The 19936-nt window shown below is 47.8% G+C and overlaps 7 protein-coding genes across 7 annotated transcripts; 3 read left to right on the top strand and 4 right to left on the bottom strand.

Annotated features, from left to right (window-relative positions):
• Positions 1-391: 391 nt before the first annotated feature.
• Positions 392-1534, bottom strand: N7517_008787 (ribokinase; the record flags this gene model as incomplete). The annotated part of the gene is made up of 1 exon (XM_056726516.1): positions 392-1534. The coding sequence occupies one exon, from the start codon at positions 1532-1534 to the stop codon at positions 392-394; it is 1143 nt and encodes a 380-aa protein (XP_056577367.1).
• Positions 1535-2991: 1457 nt separating this feature from the next.
• N7517_008786 (uncharacterized protein) lies at positions 2992-5279 on the bottom strand (the record flags this gene model as incomplete). Its single annotated transcript, XM_056726515.1, has 2 exons — positions 2992-4295; positions 5276-5279. The coding sequence occupies 2 exons, from the start codon at positions 5277-5279 to the stop codon at positions 2992-2994; spliced, it is 1308 nt and encodes a 435-aa protein (XP_056577366.1).
• Positions 5280-5742: 463 nt separating this feature from the next.
• On the bottom strand, positions 5743-6534 carry N7517_008785 (uncharacterized protein; the record flags this gene model as incomplete). Its single annotated transcript, XM_056726514.1, has 1 exon — positions 5743-6534. The coding sequence occupies one exon, from the start codon at positions 6532-6534 to the stop codon at positions 5743-5745; it is 792 nt and encodes a 263-aa protein (XP_056577365.1).
• Positions 6535-7470: 936 nt separating this feature from the next.
• N7517_008784 (uncharacterized protein) lies at positions 7471-7764 on the top strand (the record flags this gene model as incomplete). The annotated part of the gene is made up of 1 exon (XM_056726513.1): positions 7471-7764. One exon carries the CDS (start codon positions 7471-7473, stop codon positions 7762-7764), a length of 294 nt encoding a protein of 97 aa, XP_056577364.1.
• A 24-nt stretch (positions 7765-7788) lies between these two features.
• On the top strand, positions 7789-8298 carry N7517_008783 (uncharacterized protein; the record flags this gene model as incomplete). The annotated part of the gene is made up of 1 exon (XM_056726512.1): positions 7789-8298. The coding sequence occupies one exon, from the start codon at positions 7789-7791 to the stop codon at positions 8296-8298; it is 510 nt and encodes a 169-aa protein (XP_056577363.1).
• A 2089-nt stretch (positions 8299-10387) lies between these two features.
• Positions 10388-13029, bottom strand: N7517_008782 (uncharacterized protein; the record flags this gene model as incomplete). Its single annotated transcript, XM_056726511.1, has 3 exons — positions 10388-10825; positions 11995-12630; positions 12973-13029. The coding sequence occupies 3 exons, from the start codon at positions 13027-13029 to the stop codon at positions 10388-10390; spliced, it is 1131 nt and encodes a 376-aa protein (XP_056577362.1).
• A 4406-nt stretch (positions 13030-17435) lies between these two features.
• Positions 17436-17675, top strand: N7517_008781 (uncharacterized protein; the record flags this gene model as incomplete). Its single annotated transcript, XM_056726510.1, has 1 exon — positions 17436-17675. One exon carries the CDS (start codon positions 17436-17438, stop codon positions 17673-17675), a length of 240 nt encoding a protein of 79 aa, XP_056577361.1.
• Between the last annotated feature and the right edge of the window lie 2261 nt (positions 17676-19936).

Here is a 19936-nt window from a genome sequence, read left to right as displayed (position 1 = left end):
AGGTGTCTGGGGGTGTCGCACACTCAAGGCTGGGGAATGTTCTCTGGGCTGGCTATCAAGGTGGTTTATAGTAGGAATTCGCCCCTGAAGGCTGTTTCAAGGCGTAGAATGATGGAGGGTTATTAATAGGGATATTACACCTGGGCGTAGACAGGTTTTCCAAGGTTTGATGGTACTTGCGCCCTGTCCCTCGTGGGCTCGGGTTATTTCCCCTCGGTGCATTGATCCTTGTTGCATTCCTCGCGAAAACCGACAGCTAATCCTTTGGGCCATTGACGTGCAATCGCGTTGGCATTCTACCCCAGACCGATGAAATGCCGACCGGAATAGTCCATAGAATTTTGTCGCGTGATATAATAGTGTACATGATCGCAGACTCGTGCCAATTACCTCAGACCTCATCCTCAAAAGGAATGCTATCCATGGCACCCCGACGTTCCACCGCCCGAGCCGAGGCGCGGGCAGCCAGACGCATCGCCTCGTCCATGACAGTCTTGTACCGGTATGCCTTCTCGTCATCCGCGACATTCTGCCCAGCCTTGCCCTCCCTGCGACGCTGCTCACGCCACCGCGCCACCCTGACCGCGTAGGCTCCAACAAATGTATCGCCCGCGCCAGTCGTATCCAAGACATGAGAGGCAGCGACGGCTGGGATCTCGTTGGTGAAGCGCTGTACTCCGTCACTGGGTCCGGATGAGCCGGCATCCGCGGCACTGTACCAAGCGCCCTTCGCCCCGAACGTGATGAGGATGTAAGTGACACCCAATTTGTGGAAATACCGAGCAACCTTCTCCTTGCCATCCAATCCCTCGGCATCCGGAACCGTGCGAAGCAGTTGCTCCGCCGGGGGAGTCATCAGCTCAGCCTCCGTCTCGTTCAGGATCAAGTGATCGACAGCAGCGTATACATCCTCGGGCAAGCCACCAGGCGGCGCAGGTGCTGGGTTGAGCATAACATCTGGACCACACTCAATGCCGCACTTTCCAGCAGCACGAGCCTTTGCCTTGTAAGCTACGATCTCACGTAGTGTCCCGATAATCGTGTCAACCGGGATCTCGCCCTGCATCACGATAACATCGGGTACGGGCGCCGCTAGCGCCATACCCAGCACCTCGGGGGTAGGCTGCATGCCATCGTAATTCGCACCAGGGGAGAAGAGAATGCGGTTCTCGCCGCCGGCTGACGAGTCCACGATGATCACTGCCACACCTGTGTATGCGTTCTCGATGACTTTCACTCGGGAGGGGTCGACTCCGGATCTCTCGAGGGTCGGTTTAAGCAAGGAAGAGAAGTGGCCATCTAGAGCGCCTACTGCGCCCATCATCTCGACATTGACATCGCTCGTGGAGTTTATGGTGCCTGTTGGCTTGGATCGAGACATGCGCCCGCATGCCACGGCTTGGTTTGCGCCCTTGCCGCCCGCGCTGGTGAAGTAGGATGAGGAGGTGATTGTCTCGCCTGGGTCTGGGAATCGGGGTGTCACTGAGACCATGTCCGCATTCAGGGATCCAATGACTCGGATGAGAGGTGCCATGGTGAAGAATGTGGTTCGTTTCGTGGATTGTAGGTCGGGGGCTGGTTATGTCTTTCGGTCGGGCTGGGGAGATGCGGAAAGTGGAAGGGCGCGATTGGGAGGTGATGTAAATCTTGTAGATCTCAAAGTTTGAAATATGCAACACAGGCGAGGAATGACAGTCCAAGACTTTCGTCAGGTAATTGAGAGAGATAGCACTGGAGTTGGAAAAGAATTGGAATGACGTATGGGCGGGGCCCATCGGATGTGGGATGTGGGGCCGACAGCCGCAATTCCGTGGATCCGATCTATGATGTACAGCCACGTCTATTTTGACAACATACGTTATCTACAACGTTGAAGAATGGCTTCATCCTTTTTGGAGGAATATTGTTGATATTAGATTTACAATGGGAGAGTATCAGTGGAACTGTATTATCTATATCATTTGTATCCCAAGTGATCAACGGAAAAATGGGAGGAATTGGGGAGATCACCCAGCAAGAATAACACATTGAAACCTCGATTTTCGCGCCTCCAGTGAGAGAAATAAATAGAATTAAAATACGCAAGAACTTTGAATGGAACTAGAATTAAATATGAATTAGGAGCGAAAAAAAAAGCACCGAAACCCCCCTTAGGTTTATCCACGCCTGGGGTCGAACCAGGTTATGTCAAACCCAGCGACCTCCCTATCACGACTCGGTCAGCAACCGCATCAGGGTCCAAGCCGTTACGGTGGTAACACACTGAGCTATGAGGGGGTTTCGGTGAAACACCTTATGTTTCAGTTAAACTTAACAAACAAACGCCTAATATCATAAGGCTCCCCAGAGGTTCTACAAATTAGTTACATTATCTCTGCTTTACATTAACAACAATCAAATTTATTATGGTCATTAAATCAAATAATTATGAATTAGGAGGGAAAAAAAATAGGAAGACACCCCCATTGGCTTTGCATGGACCAAGTAGATCACCCACCAAACTGGCCTCCCTATCACTCCCCAATCCGCAACATACTGCAGGAGCTACTGTAAATGATAGAGCACGAACCCATAAGGTAGTTTCATTGAACGCCATGCATTTGCGCGAAGTATGAGGGACCCATGTTTGGCCTCAAAGAAGACGTGCTCACTCACAGTATGGCCCATTACACGTAATTATATGATTCAGTGGAATATTCATATTATTGAGTACTCACTACCAATAGATATGTGAGAGTAATATGAGCAGGAAGTGAGTATATATGATTCACCTGCTCTAAGATCAACATTTCATTACCTTATTCCTACAAATTAGCAGACATGTGACACATTAAGAAGGTAAATACATCTAGGACCCTCGGCCCCTTTTCATGGTTTACCGGATCTTAGGACAACTTGAAGCCACGCCTATGTCTTGTGGGGGTGTGCTTGTAGGGACAGCGGGGGCCTACGGAGGTAGACTCGTCCATAGTAAATGCAGGAGGAAAGAGGCTACAGGCAAACAATGGTAGCCTTGGCCGGGGCAGCCGTTGTCAGCTCACTCTGGGCTGGCCCATCTGTGGGCCAACACGTCTTTGTTGCAAACAGGAGCTTCTTTTGCGTCTGTTTCGCCATGGCATCTGCTGCCTCGTTCCCCGGCACCGCAGAATGCCCGGGGCTTAGGTGTAGCTCGACGTGGACCCCAAGTCCATTCAATGTCTTCGCATGAGCACTTATCGTTGCTAATTGGGTCGCAATGTCTCCTTTAGCGGGGTATGTCAGCTCCCCGCTGATGCGTCTAAGGGCATATAAGTCGTCCGTAAACACAAACAGCTCCTTCGTCATATCATGAAGATGCGACCTTGTCTGCCCCTTAATCCCTTGGAAAGACGTCTTCTTCACGCCAAGAGCTCTCACAACATTGGACCGTGGATTTTCCAGGTCACTGATTGCTGCCTCAAGTGTAGAGGCAATCGCAAAAAGTTCTAAGGTCGCAGTACTGTCAATACTAAAGGGATAGTAAATTCCCTTTCCCTCAAACTTGGAGGAAGTGAAGCTTTGCGGCCAAACAACTCCGGCTGCACCGCAGAGCCAGCGTAAAGACCCATCACAAAAATAAACAAGCCTTTTGCAAACGTCCTTCTGGATATCATGTTCCAGAATGTGCTTCGAAAACTCTAAAGCCATCTCTCCAGTAGTGAGCGACACGAAGCCGATGAAGTCGTGACCGAGTTGCCAGCAGTACCTTCTACTTGCTTTGTCGGTGTTCCTTTTTTTCGACGGACGGGGATTCTCATCAGGGTCTCTGTCGGATGGAGGGGCCTTTCGCTTTCGACTGACAGATGGGCCTGAAGACTGGGCGAGCAACTGGGACGGCGTATTATTTGGTGGGGCCTCTTCGAGGCTGAGCTCGGGGTCGGGCGACATTTTGGTCAATTGCACAGCCTCACGCTGGGTTTGTCTGTGCCTGGCCCGCTGGCGCTTTGACAGAAGCGCAGGGACATGGTGGGCCCGTCCAATCAACGGCCCGGGGAGAGGGTCAAACACAGGCGCCCCAACAGGTGTACCGAGAGGCTCCAACACATGGTTTGACGGAGGGTCGGGGTAATCCAGTTCAATCCACGGCTCGGGGAGAGGCTTGAACACACGCACCCTAACAGGTTCACCGAGAGGCCGTAACGTAGGCTTGGGCGGCGGGTCGGGGATAGGCGCGACAGAAGCTTCAATTGCAGGCTTCACAGCAGGTTTCTCGGGGGTTGTCGGTCTCGTTCCGAGGAGTTTGAAATCGACTCGTCCATCTTGTAGCGTAACTGTGGCTGTGGATAGGATGAGAGGATGGATAAGAAAAGGTGGGAGAAGGAAGAACAAGAAGAAAGCAAAGCACTAGTCGCAAATGTATCACTCTGAGGCCTACCAACTTTTGGTTACGAGACTTTCCTAAAGTGGGAGGAGGTACGTTGCATCACGTCTCCTTTATCCAGTCTGGGGATTATTCCTCATCACTCATATAGCCTCTCTCTTCTTCGATTGCCATAATTGCTATAACGGATCTAATAATACACCGTCCAATTCCACACCAAATCCATAGACAAGGTAGTTATTATCATTGAAAGTCTAAATACAATCCATCGTTTTGCCTGACCTAGGGCCGATGGAAGGGAACCTTGGAAGCATTTAATAGAATATTCACGCCGATGGAATACATTTGTAGATACACCGGAGACCCTACAAATCCATCGACACAAATAAGAAAACACCTGGCCAAGATTATAAGCTGTTCTAGACGGGTCCCCATATGTCAGATACATGGGACAGGTAGCGAAAGAAAGATAAAGGCGAGCCAAGACTAGGGTGCGAGTAGCATGAGAGTATGTAGTTTTAATTCCTTAATGGACAAGAGAGAATGAATGATGGCTTTAGGAAGCAAACAAAAAATGGGGTCACCCTTTATGTAAACTCCTGGTGCTAAACTAGAGAGAAATTAAGCTCTTTCGACTCTTCAGTTTCCTCTACTGCCGCTTTGATCTCCCCTCTCGCTTCCCCTGCACCTTCTCTCTCGTCTTCTGCTTCTACGCAATACCCATTAAGCGCCCCCATTTTGACGTATATTCTCGCTCTACGTTAGCAATATGGACATGAAATATTTATATAGGATCTGAGTCGTCTACACCTTCATGGCCATCTTCCTGGACTGAACTTGAATTAGTGAAACAAAGGAAAATATAACCCAAATCTCATCAACTTCACCAATATCTATCACGACTTGGTTATCTATATACTGCAGGGCCTACTCTACCCATTGTAGAGTAGAACGCTGAGCTATGAGGGGGATTTCTTGTCAAACTGTGTGTTTGATTCCCATTTAGGAAGGAACGTCACTCATACCTGTATGCCACCTCACATGTGAATAATTTGATTCAAATATTGACACTATTGCTTACGCCCTCGGGGTGATCTTTTAGGCTACCACATAATAGAAGTGAGAGCAATCTAGTGATGACTTACTAGTTATCAACTCAACATTTTGTAATATTAATCAAACAATTAAGTAACATCATCCAAGAAACTCAAGTGTACATCCATACCAAACATCCAAAATAATTCAGAGGTTATTACAGGGCATATCCAATGTAGACCTATTTGGGTTCCTGGTGGTATGCACTGGCGGATGATAGGGGGATGGTAGCAGGGGACAGAAGAAGAAATGAGATTACCAAGGAACCCGATGCGCGTCCGCACAGGCTTCTTTCCTCTGGTATTGAGTTATTTGGCCTTTGGCGCAAGTGCCGCTTTCTTTAGGATGCGAAGATATTTGGCCTTCCTCGCCATTGCAGCCGATGCTGTCTTTCGAGCCGTCGAATCCGCCGCCTCGTTGCCAGGCACTTTACAATGGCATGGACTGAGGTGCAGCTCTAAGTGTACCCCAAGCTCACTTAGCTCCTCGGAGTGCCGGGCAATTGCCTCCAACTGAGTTGCCATACATCCATTGGGGGCATATGTTAGGGTCCCATCAATCCGCCTCAGCGTGCTGCAGTCCTCCGTAGAGATAAAAGCCTCTTTGGTCATAGAATGGAGGTGGGATTTTGTGTGTGCTAAATGTTGCTGGAAAAACTCCTTGAGGGTGCTGCGGCTTTGGCGGCAGGGGTGGACATGTCGGGTGGTCACGGGCCCGACGCGGGGATCCAGGACGGGGTCCCCAATTGGCTGCCCAACAGGCTCATCAGCAGGCTCGGCAGTTCTCGTAACGGGATCTTCAACAATTGGTGTATGAACCAGATTGGCCGCAGGGTTAAGAATATATGTCTTCTCGGCGGTATATTGAGTGGCCTGGGCCTTCTCGGCAGTTTGGGGTTGACATGGGATGTCAATAGTGGTTGACTGAGCAGTGGCCGGTTGACTTGGCACGTCACCGGTTGTATCTTGGGCAACTGGATCACTTTCGGTTATCTTGGTTCGACATGGAGCTTCACCGGAGCCAGGCTGGTTTGATTGAGACTGCTGGGATTGCAACAAAGGCCAGAGGCTGTAGACAGGCCCCGAATGGCAGGAAATCATATCTTCGCCGTGTTCGACGAACTGAATTGGCGTGGACGGTAGGGCTGGGAATGAATGGGGGATGCGAGGGAATATGAAACGTGGTTAATGAGAAAGTAGGACAAGGAGGAGAATGACAAAAGGAAAACAGGAGGAGAAAGAGGAGGAAGGAAGCCGAGCACTTGTTGCAAAATTATCAAGTCTGGGCTTCAAGACCTTTGCGCTACAACGCCTTCGTGGAGCGGGAACTACGCCCCCTTATGGCTCCTCTATCTACTGTGAGAACCATTCCTTTCTGTTTATATATCCTCCTATCTCATCTTTACCACTTGCTACTACGATGCTAAGCCACAATTAGATCGTCTTTTCCAGGTCCAGTTCAATATGCTGACACATGAGTGGTTATAATGGATGACATTTTGAAGGTGTCCCACTAACAATAATAGGGGATAGTTAGGGGTTATAGTCAAAAGGAGCCTAGAAAAGACCTAAAAAAAGACCTCAAAAAAGACACCTAGAAAGACACCTAGAAAGACATCTAGAAAGATGATAACAAATGAGCTTTTATAGTAGCGCTAGACTATCTCCACAGGATGTAGGAATGATTTAGATAATATTAGTGCTGTAGAGTAGGTCATATATCGAGTCCATAAGGTGAATGGTACGACCACGTACCAGACGGGTGAAGCCCATGGACAACATGTAAAGACCATCTGTGATCCTTCAGGGCTATGCAGAGCCTTTATTTTATTGTGAACTACCCTTTCTGTCAAAGTGCTAATTCATGACAACGTTGCCCGACTTTCTGGTCTTTGCTCTTCCCTCCCCTCCACACTCCTTCGTTCTGCTTCGTCCCTGCCGCCACGACAGAAGCACAACCAAGTGGAGCTGAAAAAGACATTTCCTTCTGCTCCGTTTCTTTGAAACATTGAGATGCCGACCATAATCTCATCAATCATGTTAAAAGAACCTCCGACCCTAGATGATCGCATTGGTGATGCCGGGCGTCCCAAAAGATCTCCGCTGAAGTCAAGTTCGGCTCGGACGACACCCGAACGACAATCTGTCACATTTGCCAATATCACAAACACGCAATCATCAAGCTCAGTTCGCTCAAATCAACCCAGCGTCACGTACAAGTCTAGCATCTATCCTGCCGAGCTGGAAATAAGAGGTGTTTCAGAGTCTGAACATCCCTCTCGTGAATTCGACGCGATAGTCAAGATCCTCATAGACAAAATACAGGGGTAACCCCCTTGATGAAGAATCCAGCAAATGTTCACGCAATGTTTGCTGGTACCAGGAAACGAACCAACAATACAGACCGCTAATATCCCCCCATTGGTCAATCTGGGTGGCATCATGTTAAATCCAACCACACACGCGGCAGTTGAAACTCAATTTGCGATCGAGTGCATGCTGCCACTCCACTTCCGAATGGAAATCAAAGCAGTCAAAAAGATTCCACCTGCCTACCTAGACTTCACTGTTCGTCTCCGCGAAGAGACCTTTGATCACTACGAAGAGGCGCTTTATGAACTCGCCCACACCCCTATCCCACTTAGCTGTATTTCAGTCATCATCTTCCCTTGTTTCACCTTCGAGGTGACAGGAGACTCTAAAATTGATACAATGGAGCAAGTATACTCTTCGACCTCCGCCGGTTACATCCGGACTCGGGGTGAGTATACACGGAAGTCTTTCGACAAGGTGGTCCGAGTGCTTTTTTCGACCCTCAGACATCACAATCTCAGCTCACTGGACCGCTTGTTCCCCAGACTCTGACGATATCTTGTTTGATTCACATTTACACAAATCAATTGATATTCAGTGCCTGATACATATAGAATGGAATGAAGCCTTTAGCTACCTTTATAATGTCATACTCGCAAACGCTGCCGTGAGGAATCACAGGGATTATTTCAACTTGAAAGAAAGACGTGGGACTTATGATTGAACTTTGAACTTTCTTTCGTCTTTTTGCATTTGCAATGTTTATGTCCAATCTCTCAATTCCTAGGCTGATGGGGGCTTAATATTCCCTGTATTACACTAGTTGAAGTTGTGTCTTGGTGCTCTCGTACCCATTTTATCTTGTAGCTTGCAGCTGGCTGGATAGTATCAGATATTAAATTTGTAGGAGGTACATGCCACGGCAGTCTATGTCCGCTCGTGCACCTTGGCCAATACTATAATATGTCCTTTCTCTTTGTTGGTACCCATTTGAGTGGTCCTTTTATTCATCCTTCTTGCTTTCTTTTTCGGACTCCTTTTGGGACTCTTTTGAGATGTCATATACGCATACATTAGGTGCATCAATCTTATCTCTACGGACTAGTATCAATTCTCCCACGCCTATTAAATTAAGGGAGGTCATAAAGTGAGCTATTCATCAAAAAAAAACCCCCCTTTTCTGGACCCCCGGAGGTTTGCACACTCCTGGTTCGAACCAGGTAGGTAGGTCACTCACCCAACTGATCTCCCTATCACGACTCGATCAGTCATAGACCCAGCAGCATATTCTAAGGAATTACCTACCGAGCTATAAGCGGGTTTTGTTGAGAAATACCATCTTTCAGTTAAATTTAACAAACGCCTAGTCATAGGTATTTTTTATGTTGTTTTTACAAGATAACTCCAAGAAACTCTATAGTTGAAACGATAAGAAAAGCAGCCGTAAAGCATGGAATAGTGGAAATGGTGGAAATGGGTAAACTGGCCACTCGAGATATATTGTGTCGTGCGAAGCTGTCGAGTGACAGATATATTCCCAGGTAGACGATTCCAGATTTCGACATTAAAAATTCATGATTCCAGTTTTAAAACTTCCACTTCAATTTCCAACTTCTAGAATTGGTGCATTCAAATATATCATATGCCAGATTATAAACCATCCTGCAGGCAAAATTCAACTGAAGCACTGGCCATAGTAGCACGTGCTATACAGCCGCCTCGGGACCCACCTCGCGCAACATCTGGGCTACCCCAAGGCCCCACTATCGCTGGGCTATAGATACTCGCTAAACCTTGTTTCTGACGGGCGGATCATTGAAACGCCCGAGGGGAAGGGCAGAAAGAGGCGGAGACGAGTTCACCGCCCGTGGTGAGGTTAGGTCCCATGGACCCATCCAGTATCTGTAGTCTTTAACAGAATCTACCCCATCCATTGAATTTCTCTACACACCCGTAATCCTGAAGTTCCATCCAATCGATCGGATTGAACTATACCTGTAGCGTATAACAGAGTCCCCGGGAAGACCAGGAGAAGCTGTGGAGAGATTCGACTCGCTGGGGAGCGGGTCAGATTCTCGTCTGACAGTTTCCACCATCTTTCCACCATCTTATCCTCCTGTGGGTAAGTCAACATACTGTCGCATAAATTTGTTAAGTATTATAGAAAGAGAACAAGAAAAAAAGTAGCCCCCCAGGCTTACATACCCCTAGGGTCGAACCAAGTAGCACCCAAACCTACCGCCTCTCCTACCACGACCTCTCCTATACTGACTTAGATGCGAAGTACATTAAATCTGAAGTCAAATGTCAAGTGAAGTAGATATAAAAGTGATTGAGAAGTGAGTATGGTCTGAAGTTTAAGCTAGGTGTCAGGTCACTATGTCAAGTGAATTAGGTATAAAGTGAATGAGATATGAAGGGAAATTATAAAGTGAAATAAAGCCATTCTAATACAAACTCAGAGATTGATTCCCTTCAGATATAACTAACATAAATTCAGCAAGGAGAAGGAAAAAGAAACGGAGCTTCCCGGTATCGGAAGATTGTGTATATTTCGAGCGAAGTTGTCCGCATCCCGCCGGCCTCCAATGGAGACAAACCCAACAAGGTTGTGGCGGAGGTCGGTACAAAACTTGCGATCCTATTTGCATTGTTTGAAAGGTGGCGATAAATCCAGCAAGTCAGACTCGGAGTGCTTTCGCTTTCCTTTCAGAGTCAGGGAAGGCTGCTCGTGCGATGGCAGATCCGATGTCGATTGTCTGGGACCGGGGTTAGGTGCCCCAGTGCCACAATTTGAGTTGCTGGAGTTGGGTGCCAGTACGATAGAGCCAAGATCCGGCTGGCTGGAAGTAGGGGTTTGCGTGTTCGCAGGAGACGCTGGTGTGGTAGGGTCTGTCGTAACATCATGAGGAGCATTTGCCAGGTCGATTGGTGCCTTCACAGCCTCATCAAGCACCTTCGCTGTTTGGCTAAGGGCCTTGGTAGTGTTGGCAACAGCTTTTGCAGTATCGGCCAGGACTCTAGCGGCGTCATTTGGGGCCTTCACGGGTCCACGCGGGATATAGACAGTGTTCCTTGGCTATCTTTTCAGGCGAAGTGTAGGTGGGCAGCTTGCGGAGCGCGCACTGCACTAGACTAGGTCCATTGTTGGCATTTCGTCTGGGTCACAACCTGGCCTTTATGTGAGAGGGCTTTGTATGGCGGATTGTTGTGGTGATGGGACTGGCAGTGGATGGGACGACTGGTTGAAGAAGAGATCTGCAGACAAAGCAAGCAATCGTGGAACAGGGAGAAGGTACAAAGACGTAGAAGAGTAGGAAGGGCGGGAAAAATTGAGAGAGCTGACTACAATAAAGAATAGTAGGCACTCTGGAAAAATCTCTGAATGCGTGAGGAGAGAAAGGAACTATCTACAAGATAGAGACTTGATACCTGGGAGCAAACACCCGAGGTCATGTGAACTCTGACAAAAATGAAAGGGATAAGTAGTCGCCATAATAGCATGAGCTAGAGACCTGCTGCTTGTGATAAGATGAAATATGAAAAGGGCAACCCCCACTAGGTTCACCCACTCCTACGGTAGAACACGAGCCGTAATAGTGATACCGAGGAGCTTCCATTCATTGGCCAAGCAATTACCTACTAGCTTGCTATTATACCAAAGTCTCCACGGCCTGCACTACTACTAGTCAAGAATAGCGAAAAAACCCCATTTATCCCCCAAAGGATTACCAACTGTAATTACAGATCAGATGTAAAATAACATGAAGGATATGAGAGATATAAAGAGGTCTAAAGCTAACTGCAGATCAGATGTAATATAAGAGAAAGAAAAATAGAGATAAAGAAAGAGAAAAAAGAAAACAGCATCCCCCCTGGATTTGCACACCCCTGGGGTCAAACCAGGTGCATATGCAAGTCTAATGCCTCTCCATATCACGACCTAAGGACAACATGAGCCTGATGTTGCAAGGGGACCAAATGCACTATAAGGGGTTTACTGAGAAATATTGGTGTTTGTCTTAATTTTATAGAATCCTGTGGCCCAAATAGGAAGGACCCACACTAGTATTATACCATACAGCTTTTAACTGACCGGAAAAAAGGTATTTCCTGGATATAATGACATTATCAACCTTACAGGTAACGACAAAGGAATAGGTATTCAAATACCCAAATTTAAAACAAGATTATCGTATGTTTGGTCAATAAATTGTCATTCACAGCTAAATCATACAATGTACATACATTCTCCATTCGTATGGTTCTGACTTCCCTCTGGAGGGGACGAAAATCTTCCTGAAGGCACGATCGCAGAGACGGCAAATTCATGGCGATTCCCATGTTCCATTGGGACCGTAACAAGGTGTAGATGTAGACGGTGACTTGTTTCCCTTTCAGTTTCGGCAGAGCGGTATGTTCTAGAAAGAAGCTGACATGCTTGCTTGAGCAGCTGGGGCCAGGGATTCGGTCTCGACCGCCCGACTTTGGAGCTCTTCCGTAGATGTTGACGGTGCGGACATCCCATCGGATCCCGCTCTTGCTAGTGAGATTGACAAACATGACTCGGTAGAAATGCAGTCTCTGGGCGAGGGTTTCGTCTGCGAAGCTGAAAGGGTCCCCAGTGAACACCCCGACCGGCAATCCGAGCCCTCCCATGCCAGGACCGGCAAGCCTGTGTTCCGTCAGAGCGTTGGGCAACTCGAAGTATGATAGATGGGCGGCAGGATTGTTCACATCTGGCGGGGCCGTCTCCGCGACGGGTAACGTCAAGGTCTCCTCTTCATCATCGGACGAGGAAGGTTTCTGCCCTTTCTTTTTTCTTTTTTCTCGGGGATTGGCTCGACTGGGCTTGTCCGGGCTCCATGATTGATCGTCAGGCCACTATAGTACCTTGGTTGAAGCATACTATTACAAAGTTTACCGTTCCAAAATTGTCTCTGGCTTAGACATGGGAGACCTATCACATAACCACACTGCGGTACAAACTACTCTGCTTTTCGCTACCGAGCTCCACTCGGTAAGCTACTCTGGCAAATGGGTCGTGGTCGGAGGAGGCAAGGCGGCTGCAGGAATAGGAGGGTTTGGGAGGCGAGAGTGGCCTGGCCGAATAGGCAGGGAAAGATGGCTAGGAATGTCAAGTGGGGATGAAGGGAAGGCATTTATCTCGTATCCAACAAAGGACACAGATGACCTCAAGATAGGTTTGTTCTTCTTGTGGCGGACCCTTGTGGACGTGATGGCACTGGGCGGAGCTAGCTGGGATTGAGCGGCCCTGGGCATGTCGTGTGCGGCCTCGTTTCCTGGAACATCCTTATGGCCGGGACTCCAATGCAGTTCCAGTTGGATATATCTTAGAGCTATAAGCTCTGAAATGCCGCAAATGGTTTTTACATGCCGGGCATGTGCGTCACCCGCATGGAGGGATTCGCCTTTCCAGACATGAAATTTGCGGTCTCGTATCCCAGACTTCACAATTCCCCAGGCTGAAACTCAGCTCTGGTTGAGGTTATGTTGAGGCAATGCGGCGGAAAGGTCGCAAAACATGTACGGTGAAGTGCATCTCGCCCCTATACCGAGGTGGTGAAGTGTCATCGGGTGGTCGATGATCGGTTTTATCTGGCCCACGAAATCTCGATTTGGGTAACGTTCGGAGACCTTTGCTGTCCATGATGGCATGGTGGAGACAATGGTAATTGTCCCAGGTTTCAAGTGGCCTGACACAGAGGCAATTGCGACGAGCTCTAGGGTAGCACAGTAGCAGTGCCGTCAATGGCTCTGATTTGAATACATTTTCTGGCACAGGGAGGCTTACATTTCTTCTCGAAACTCCAAGGATTCACCCCACCTTCAGTAGTGAATTTCCAGGGAAGCTGAAACCGTATGTCCCTACAACACCTCCTATCTATCTTCGCTGGTGCTATCTTCTCTTGTGGGTAGAACATGACCGACGGATGATACGGAGATGCTGATCGCTTTTTTGTATGGTAAAGCTCCTAGTAGACTGGACAAGCTGATGTTAGTATGGGACCTGAGTAGGAGTAGGAAGGCGTGAATGTACGATTTTGGCCAGCAATATCAGTGCAAGTGACGGTATTGGTCATTCGACAGCTCGGGTTGTGTTGTAAGGGCTGCGTGATCGCTTCTTTTTGGTATCTGAAACTCATTTTGATAGAGGCCTGAGCCCCAGGACAGAGGAGAGAAATGTGGAGGAAAAGAAGAAAGTTGAAACAATGAAAGTTGCCTGGGATACGGTCGAGGGACCAGCTGACCACATAGCTAACAATGGTAATGCAAGTTTAAAATAGAGTAGGCACGAAGTCAACAGTATACCACGGCAAATGATATACACAATTACGTCACCAGAATTATCCAGATTTACTCTTAATTCCCGTTTATATCGAATTTAGCTCATTTTGGATTTTCTCACTTCCACCCGTGTTCGTAATTTCTGTAACATGGCCTGATTTGTCTCCCTCCAACGGCTTTCTATTTATCAACAGAGGAATATATACCTACCTGTAGGTATGTCCAGGTTGTGTGGATGCATGTGTGTAAATACGTAGCAGTGGAAATAAGGCCCTGGGCTAGTCCGCAGGTGGGTTAGTGCAGATACCACGTGACCGTTTGACCCACCGCCCAATATCTAAAGTCTAAACAAACAAACTTTCATGAAATGGCCCCACAACACCCATTCGCGCCGACGGCCGATATTGCGTCGAAGCGCTTTATACCGTAGCCCGGAGTCTATAATTACATGAAATAGCTTTAAAGTAAATACAAAGTGGGAACCCAAAAAAAAAAAAAAAAAAAAAAAGCCCCGAAACCCCCCTTAGGTTTATCCACGCCTGGGGTCGAACCAGGTTATGTCAAACCCAGCGACCTCCCTATCACGACTCGGTCAGCAACCGCATCAGGGTCCAAGCCGTTACGGTGGTAACACACTGAGCTATGAGGGGGTTTCGGTGAAAAACCTTGTCTTTTGGTTAAACTTAACAAACAAACGCCCAATATCAGAAGGCTCCCTGGACGGTCCATACACATTATTTATATCATTTTTACTCCTCTTTTATGATTTTATCTCCGTCAATTACATCGAGAGAGGGAAGACTGTCAAAGGTCACATAACCTCGGCTGTTTCCTCCCAACATATCTAGTCCTCCAGAGTAGATAATCCCTTTCTCTCCTCTCGCATCTTACAGATTTTCCAGATAGCCTTTCTTTTCTCAGTAGATCCCTAGAAGTCTGTCTCCCAAAAGCATCAAGATGATTGCAGGAAGCAAAAAAAAAAACCCCACTTGGTTTATATAAAATCTTGGGGTCAGACTAGGTAGGCCGCCCCCTGCTGCTCCCTATCACGACTTAGTCACTCACAGACTGTCGGGCACTCTAAAGCATTAAGAAAATACTGCTGTGCTTCATTGAAGCTTAAAGAACACCTGGCCAAGGTCAGCGGACCCCTGGAAGATCCCCACATATAACATTTTGCCCCCCACCTACGTACTTCTAAAGCTACGTGCACAAGTACGCTCTGGACTACCCTTCATCTTGCTCTCTCATACAATCCCCAAATGACTCCATATTCTACGCTATTACAACCATGAAATGCGCGAGACAATCGCCGAGGAAAGACATGATGGACAGCTCCGACTGAATTTCCTGAGGCCCAGACCGTCCATGTCAAATAAATTTCCGCGTCTTTGCATGACTGAATGTAAGAATTGCCATTTTTCATTTCCGTTCTCCAGACGAAATTGCATGCCAGACCTTGCACAGTCAGGCTTAAACTAGTGTTCCAACCTGCGAACCAGAACCTGGTCAAAAGTGCAAACAATGGTGCATTTATTCGTTGTCAATCATCGCTTTAGATGAGCCTTTTGCTTGCCATAACATCTTGCTAATCAGGGGGGTTAGGTCGGACGTTTCTCTCGGGTCCCACCATTTCGAACCGTCAATCAGCTGTGAACTCACTCATTCATTTCGACGTCTCTCCTAGTAACCAACAAGCGTAGTTAGTGGCATTGGTAGTCTGTTCCACCACCGTTGCGGGCTCTACCTTGAGAATACCCACACCGCGGGTCTTGCTGTCATCGGTAGACAGCATTGCTGGCTTAGTAGGTGCACATTCGTGGACAGGGGTATTTGAGGGGTCGATCGAGCTCGGGATTATGCGATTGGCAACACACAAGCCTTGTCGCCCTTGTTTCAGATGGTAGTTCCTGTGCTAAAGGATTGGATTATGTTGAGGCGACTGTGCTTGGGAATGAAGTCTTCGAGTGTTTACTTTCCGTAATCGTTGCCGGTAACACACAGCGACGAGCCACGAATGTGTAGCTGATTGAGTAGCAGGGGGCCGCAATAAATTTGGAAACTCTCGAGGGATTTCTGCTGCTGCGTTGTTATCGAATTCTGGGGATAGCGGTGCGGCAGATTGAGCAAAATCCTGCTCTGTAACTCGGGTTTCAAAATGAGGGTCAAAGAGCCCTTGATGAGACGTGAAGATGATGATAGTCCGATATGCCTATCGCGGAAAGATATATCAGATTCTGAGTATCTGGCGATGGGTGTAGAAGGTCCCTGTCAGTGTCCTGGGATTGAACTAGGAGATGCAAAAAAGATCCATTTGGATTAAGAAGAAGTAAGGACAAAAAAGAAAAAAAAACACCAACCCCCGAGGTTAAGCGCAAGCCTGGGGTAACCAGGCTCTTCACCACCCAACTAACCTCCCTATCACGACCTAGCCAGCCACTTCAGCAAGCAGCTTATTCTAGAGAATCAACGACTACGCCGCAAGGGGTTTTCATTACAAAGAGCTGTGCTTACTTCAGACGACCACTTGTTCCATTTTAGGACGGTACGATCAGCCTCTTGCTACAAGACGTGTACCTATCAGCTGTGGTCTATCTTTAACCTTAAGGGAATATTGACTTATATCTCTCCTCAGTTGCAGATGTGAATTGCGGCCATACGGTCACCATTTACCAGCTTTACCATCTGGTGCTCTTTATTTTGTTACCACCATGCCCTACCAACAGGGCCATATCAGGCCCATTACGGACCTAAACGGCTATGGTGGTTGAAAAAAGGTTATCGGCCCCCCTAAAGCTTACTCAAGATCCTCACCACCACATCTTGCTAATCCATGGAATAGGAATATCAGCCCCACATCACTGTGGACCTTCGCTCAACGACACTCGGTCGACTTTACCCTCCCTAACAGACATTCCACACGCAAGGGACAAACATCCGAACTCACGGACAACCCCGTCGACAGCCTCGTCCCACAAAAGGACAAGGCCAAGGCCATTGTTGGGATGCATTGCAAAAGGATCATTCCAAGAGCTTCTGGACACTGAGGCAGCCAACAAGGTGGTCAACAGGATGCAACAGGGGTCTTCTCGAAATCTGGCAGGTTGTGGGGGGACATTTTGTTGGGAATATAAAGGCATGAGTTATGCCAAATGCTACAATTGACTTGGGGATCTACAGGACACCACCCCCGATATCAGTGCTCTGCGGAATGCTCGCGCTTAGATATCCACACCACTTCGTGTGTGGGGACATTGTTCTGTCCAGGATCTGGGAAATCACTTGCGTCGCTACGACTCATTCATCGAGAAGTGGATAGCCTATGATACCACATGGTTGGTTTCTGAGGTCACAGCAAGACTTGAAAAAGTGAAGCAGACATGTATCCATCCCATCTTTATGATCCATGGAAGGGGACTATCATCTCAACATCAGCGTGGGCCTTCGCTCGACAATACTCAGTCGACTATGCCCTCCACAACGGACATTCTGCGCGCAAGTTACAAGCAACCAGACCATTGGACAGCCCCGTCTCACAACGGCTCATGGCTCGGGCCTCTGGCGACCTGGATTTCAGAAACAATCCTTCGGGGTACCGGAAACAGTGGCCAACGAGATAGCTAACAGCACACAACTGGAGGCTTCCCGTAGCATAGAGGGACCTTACGCGTCAATGTCTCACAATGAGCCATATATTTTGATGCCTCCCATTATCTGGAACTATGCTTTTGACAGCTTTACTTCTTCTTCTGATCAAGTCCCTTGCAAGCCCAGGGCGGATATTTAATGGGACCAAGCAGACAAAAGGCTATACGGACACAATATGTCAGCTCCAGTCTGTGATATTCTACACACTGGCGATGATTACGGCTTCGGGGCCGGCTCCTACAATCGGTCGAGCATTGGGTGGAGCGGCACCCGATTCCCGGGGGCTTGAAATGACTCTTGCCGACTTCAAGTGCATCTGCAGTGGCTAAGAAAAATCCCGTGATGTCGTTGCGATGGATTAGCAAGGATCTTTGAAGTTTGTCGTGGAGTTGAAGGTCACATGGATAGACGACTATCAATGCCATCGGAAGGTCCGGGATGATGATAACTCGACGAACTTACTGATCCAACCTTTGATGTACTTGCGTGACCTGAACTGCAAATATGGCCTTATGGACAATTAAAAGGATACTATATTCCTCCGCCAGCTGGTTGTCGATGGATTTGGATGGTCGAATATTCACCCATCCTCGAGGCCAAGTCAGCTTTCGACCGAGGCGCCAGTTTTAGTGTCAGACAATGCTTTTTTTCATGTTGCATGTCTGGCGTCTGAGTCATGACCACGCGAAGCTATCAGTACTAGGCCCAATTTGAAATTAAATGTCCCTGTGTATATATAGAAAGGTCTCTGCAGAGTCTATAAGTTCTCGCGCTTTTCTACGCCTTGTACTTATAAAACTGAGTAGGAAAGAAGTATCTAAAAAGATGATAGATTAAAAGAATATTCGAGCCTACCACTAAGACTACTAGAAAGACATCACAAGGCTGCATATGTAAGCAGCCGACTGTTCTTGTATCTCGTCCCTAGTGAACTTTATCGATATGTTCGATTTTTATTACTAATATATATGTCAATGAGTTAACCATGGCTCAGTTATTACACCTGATTTATGGAATGGGATTGAGACCTTCATTCTCTACCAGCTCCAGCCAGTACGGTCCACATCCCAATTTTGGGTTTCGGGGACGTCCATTAGGCCAAACATAACGTGACCCTGAATGCCCCATGGCAATGAATTGTCTTCTTTGTGACCCCTCGAAAGCTTGCAAGGTGCTTAAGTAAAATGAGATCAACGTTGTATGTATAGAAGACATAATTTGGAAAGCTGGAAGGGGGTAAATACATGGTATCAGTTTCCAGAACTCATCACTGGTCCATAGGTTCATCTTTATACCACTCACAAGTCCATCCATCTCAACAAGCATTCCCGCTTTATGTATATTGTCGGTACTGGCTGTTTTCTCAAACGTCCGCCATCTGACATTCAGTGATAAGCTGCTCCAGTTGCCTGTTTCCAGCAGATGGTGCAAGCCACTTTTCATCATCCCCTCCCCATATAGGTTCATCAGCTAGCCGAGGCAAACGAAAAAAACATATATTTAGAGAACCTGGTGATATCCAGTCAGCATGGGCGTCGTAACAGCCATGGTGGAATTCCAGTGTCAGATTAAGGGCGACTTGTCTAGGGCTTCTTGCAATCCCTGCACGAATATATAGGAATACCGCATGCTTCTTGGAAGGCTGGGGTCTTACAGGCGTCAGCAAAGTGCCCTGGAGGGCACGCCGTCACTAGTCGAACCGGTTGACCCTAGGTATTTGTAGTCGTGCCCCTTCCGGCGGTCTGGCAAATCGCGGGCAATCCCTCACAGATTGGCTAAGAGGCGGTATGCGAGGCGTTTCAAATTGGTTTGGAAGAGGCGTAGTGGGATCAGGAGTCACATCATTGACCACTATAACGTCCCCGGGATGGGTGCAATTTGTGTTGACTGTGGAGTTGAGACTGCAACTGTGCCGCAATCTACGGTAGAATCTTTTGTGTACAGCTCGATTCCATGTACCATTGGATAGCGTGGTTCTGAGAAAGGAGCCACGCTTTGCAGCTCGTGTGCCCTATGCGGTGGATGCGAATGACTGTCTGCATCATGCCACTGGGGTCATGGTGGAGCTCCATCAGAACGATGCGGCTGCAGTGGGCACCTGTTTCTGGACCTAGGGCGCTCTATAATAGGAAATACGAGTGGTTAGCGTAACGCCGTCTTTCAATGTAGAATAGATTTACGATGTACAGACTCACAAGTCCCGATTTTATCGTAGTATAGCGGATAGTATGAA

Source organism: Penicillium concentricum, assembly GCF_028827145.1.
Source record: "Penicillium concentricum strain IBT 3081 chromosome Unknown utg000003l_segment0_segment0, whole genome shotgun sequence".
Taxonomy (NCBI): Eukaryota; Fungi; Ascomycota; class Eurotiomycetes; order Eurotiales; family Aspergillaceae; genus Penicillium; species Penicillium concentricum.
This window is presented reverse-complemented; position numbering and strand designations above follow the sequence as displayed.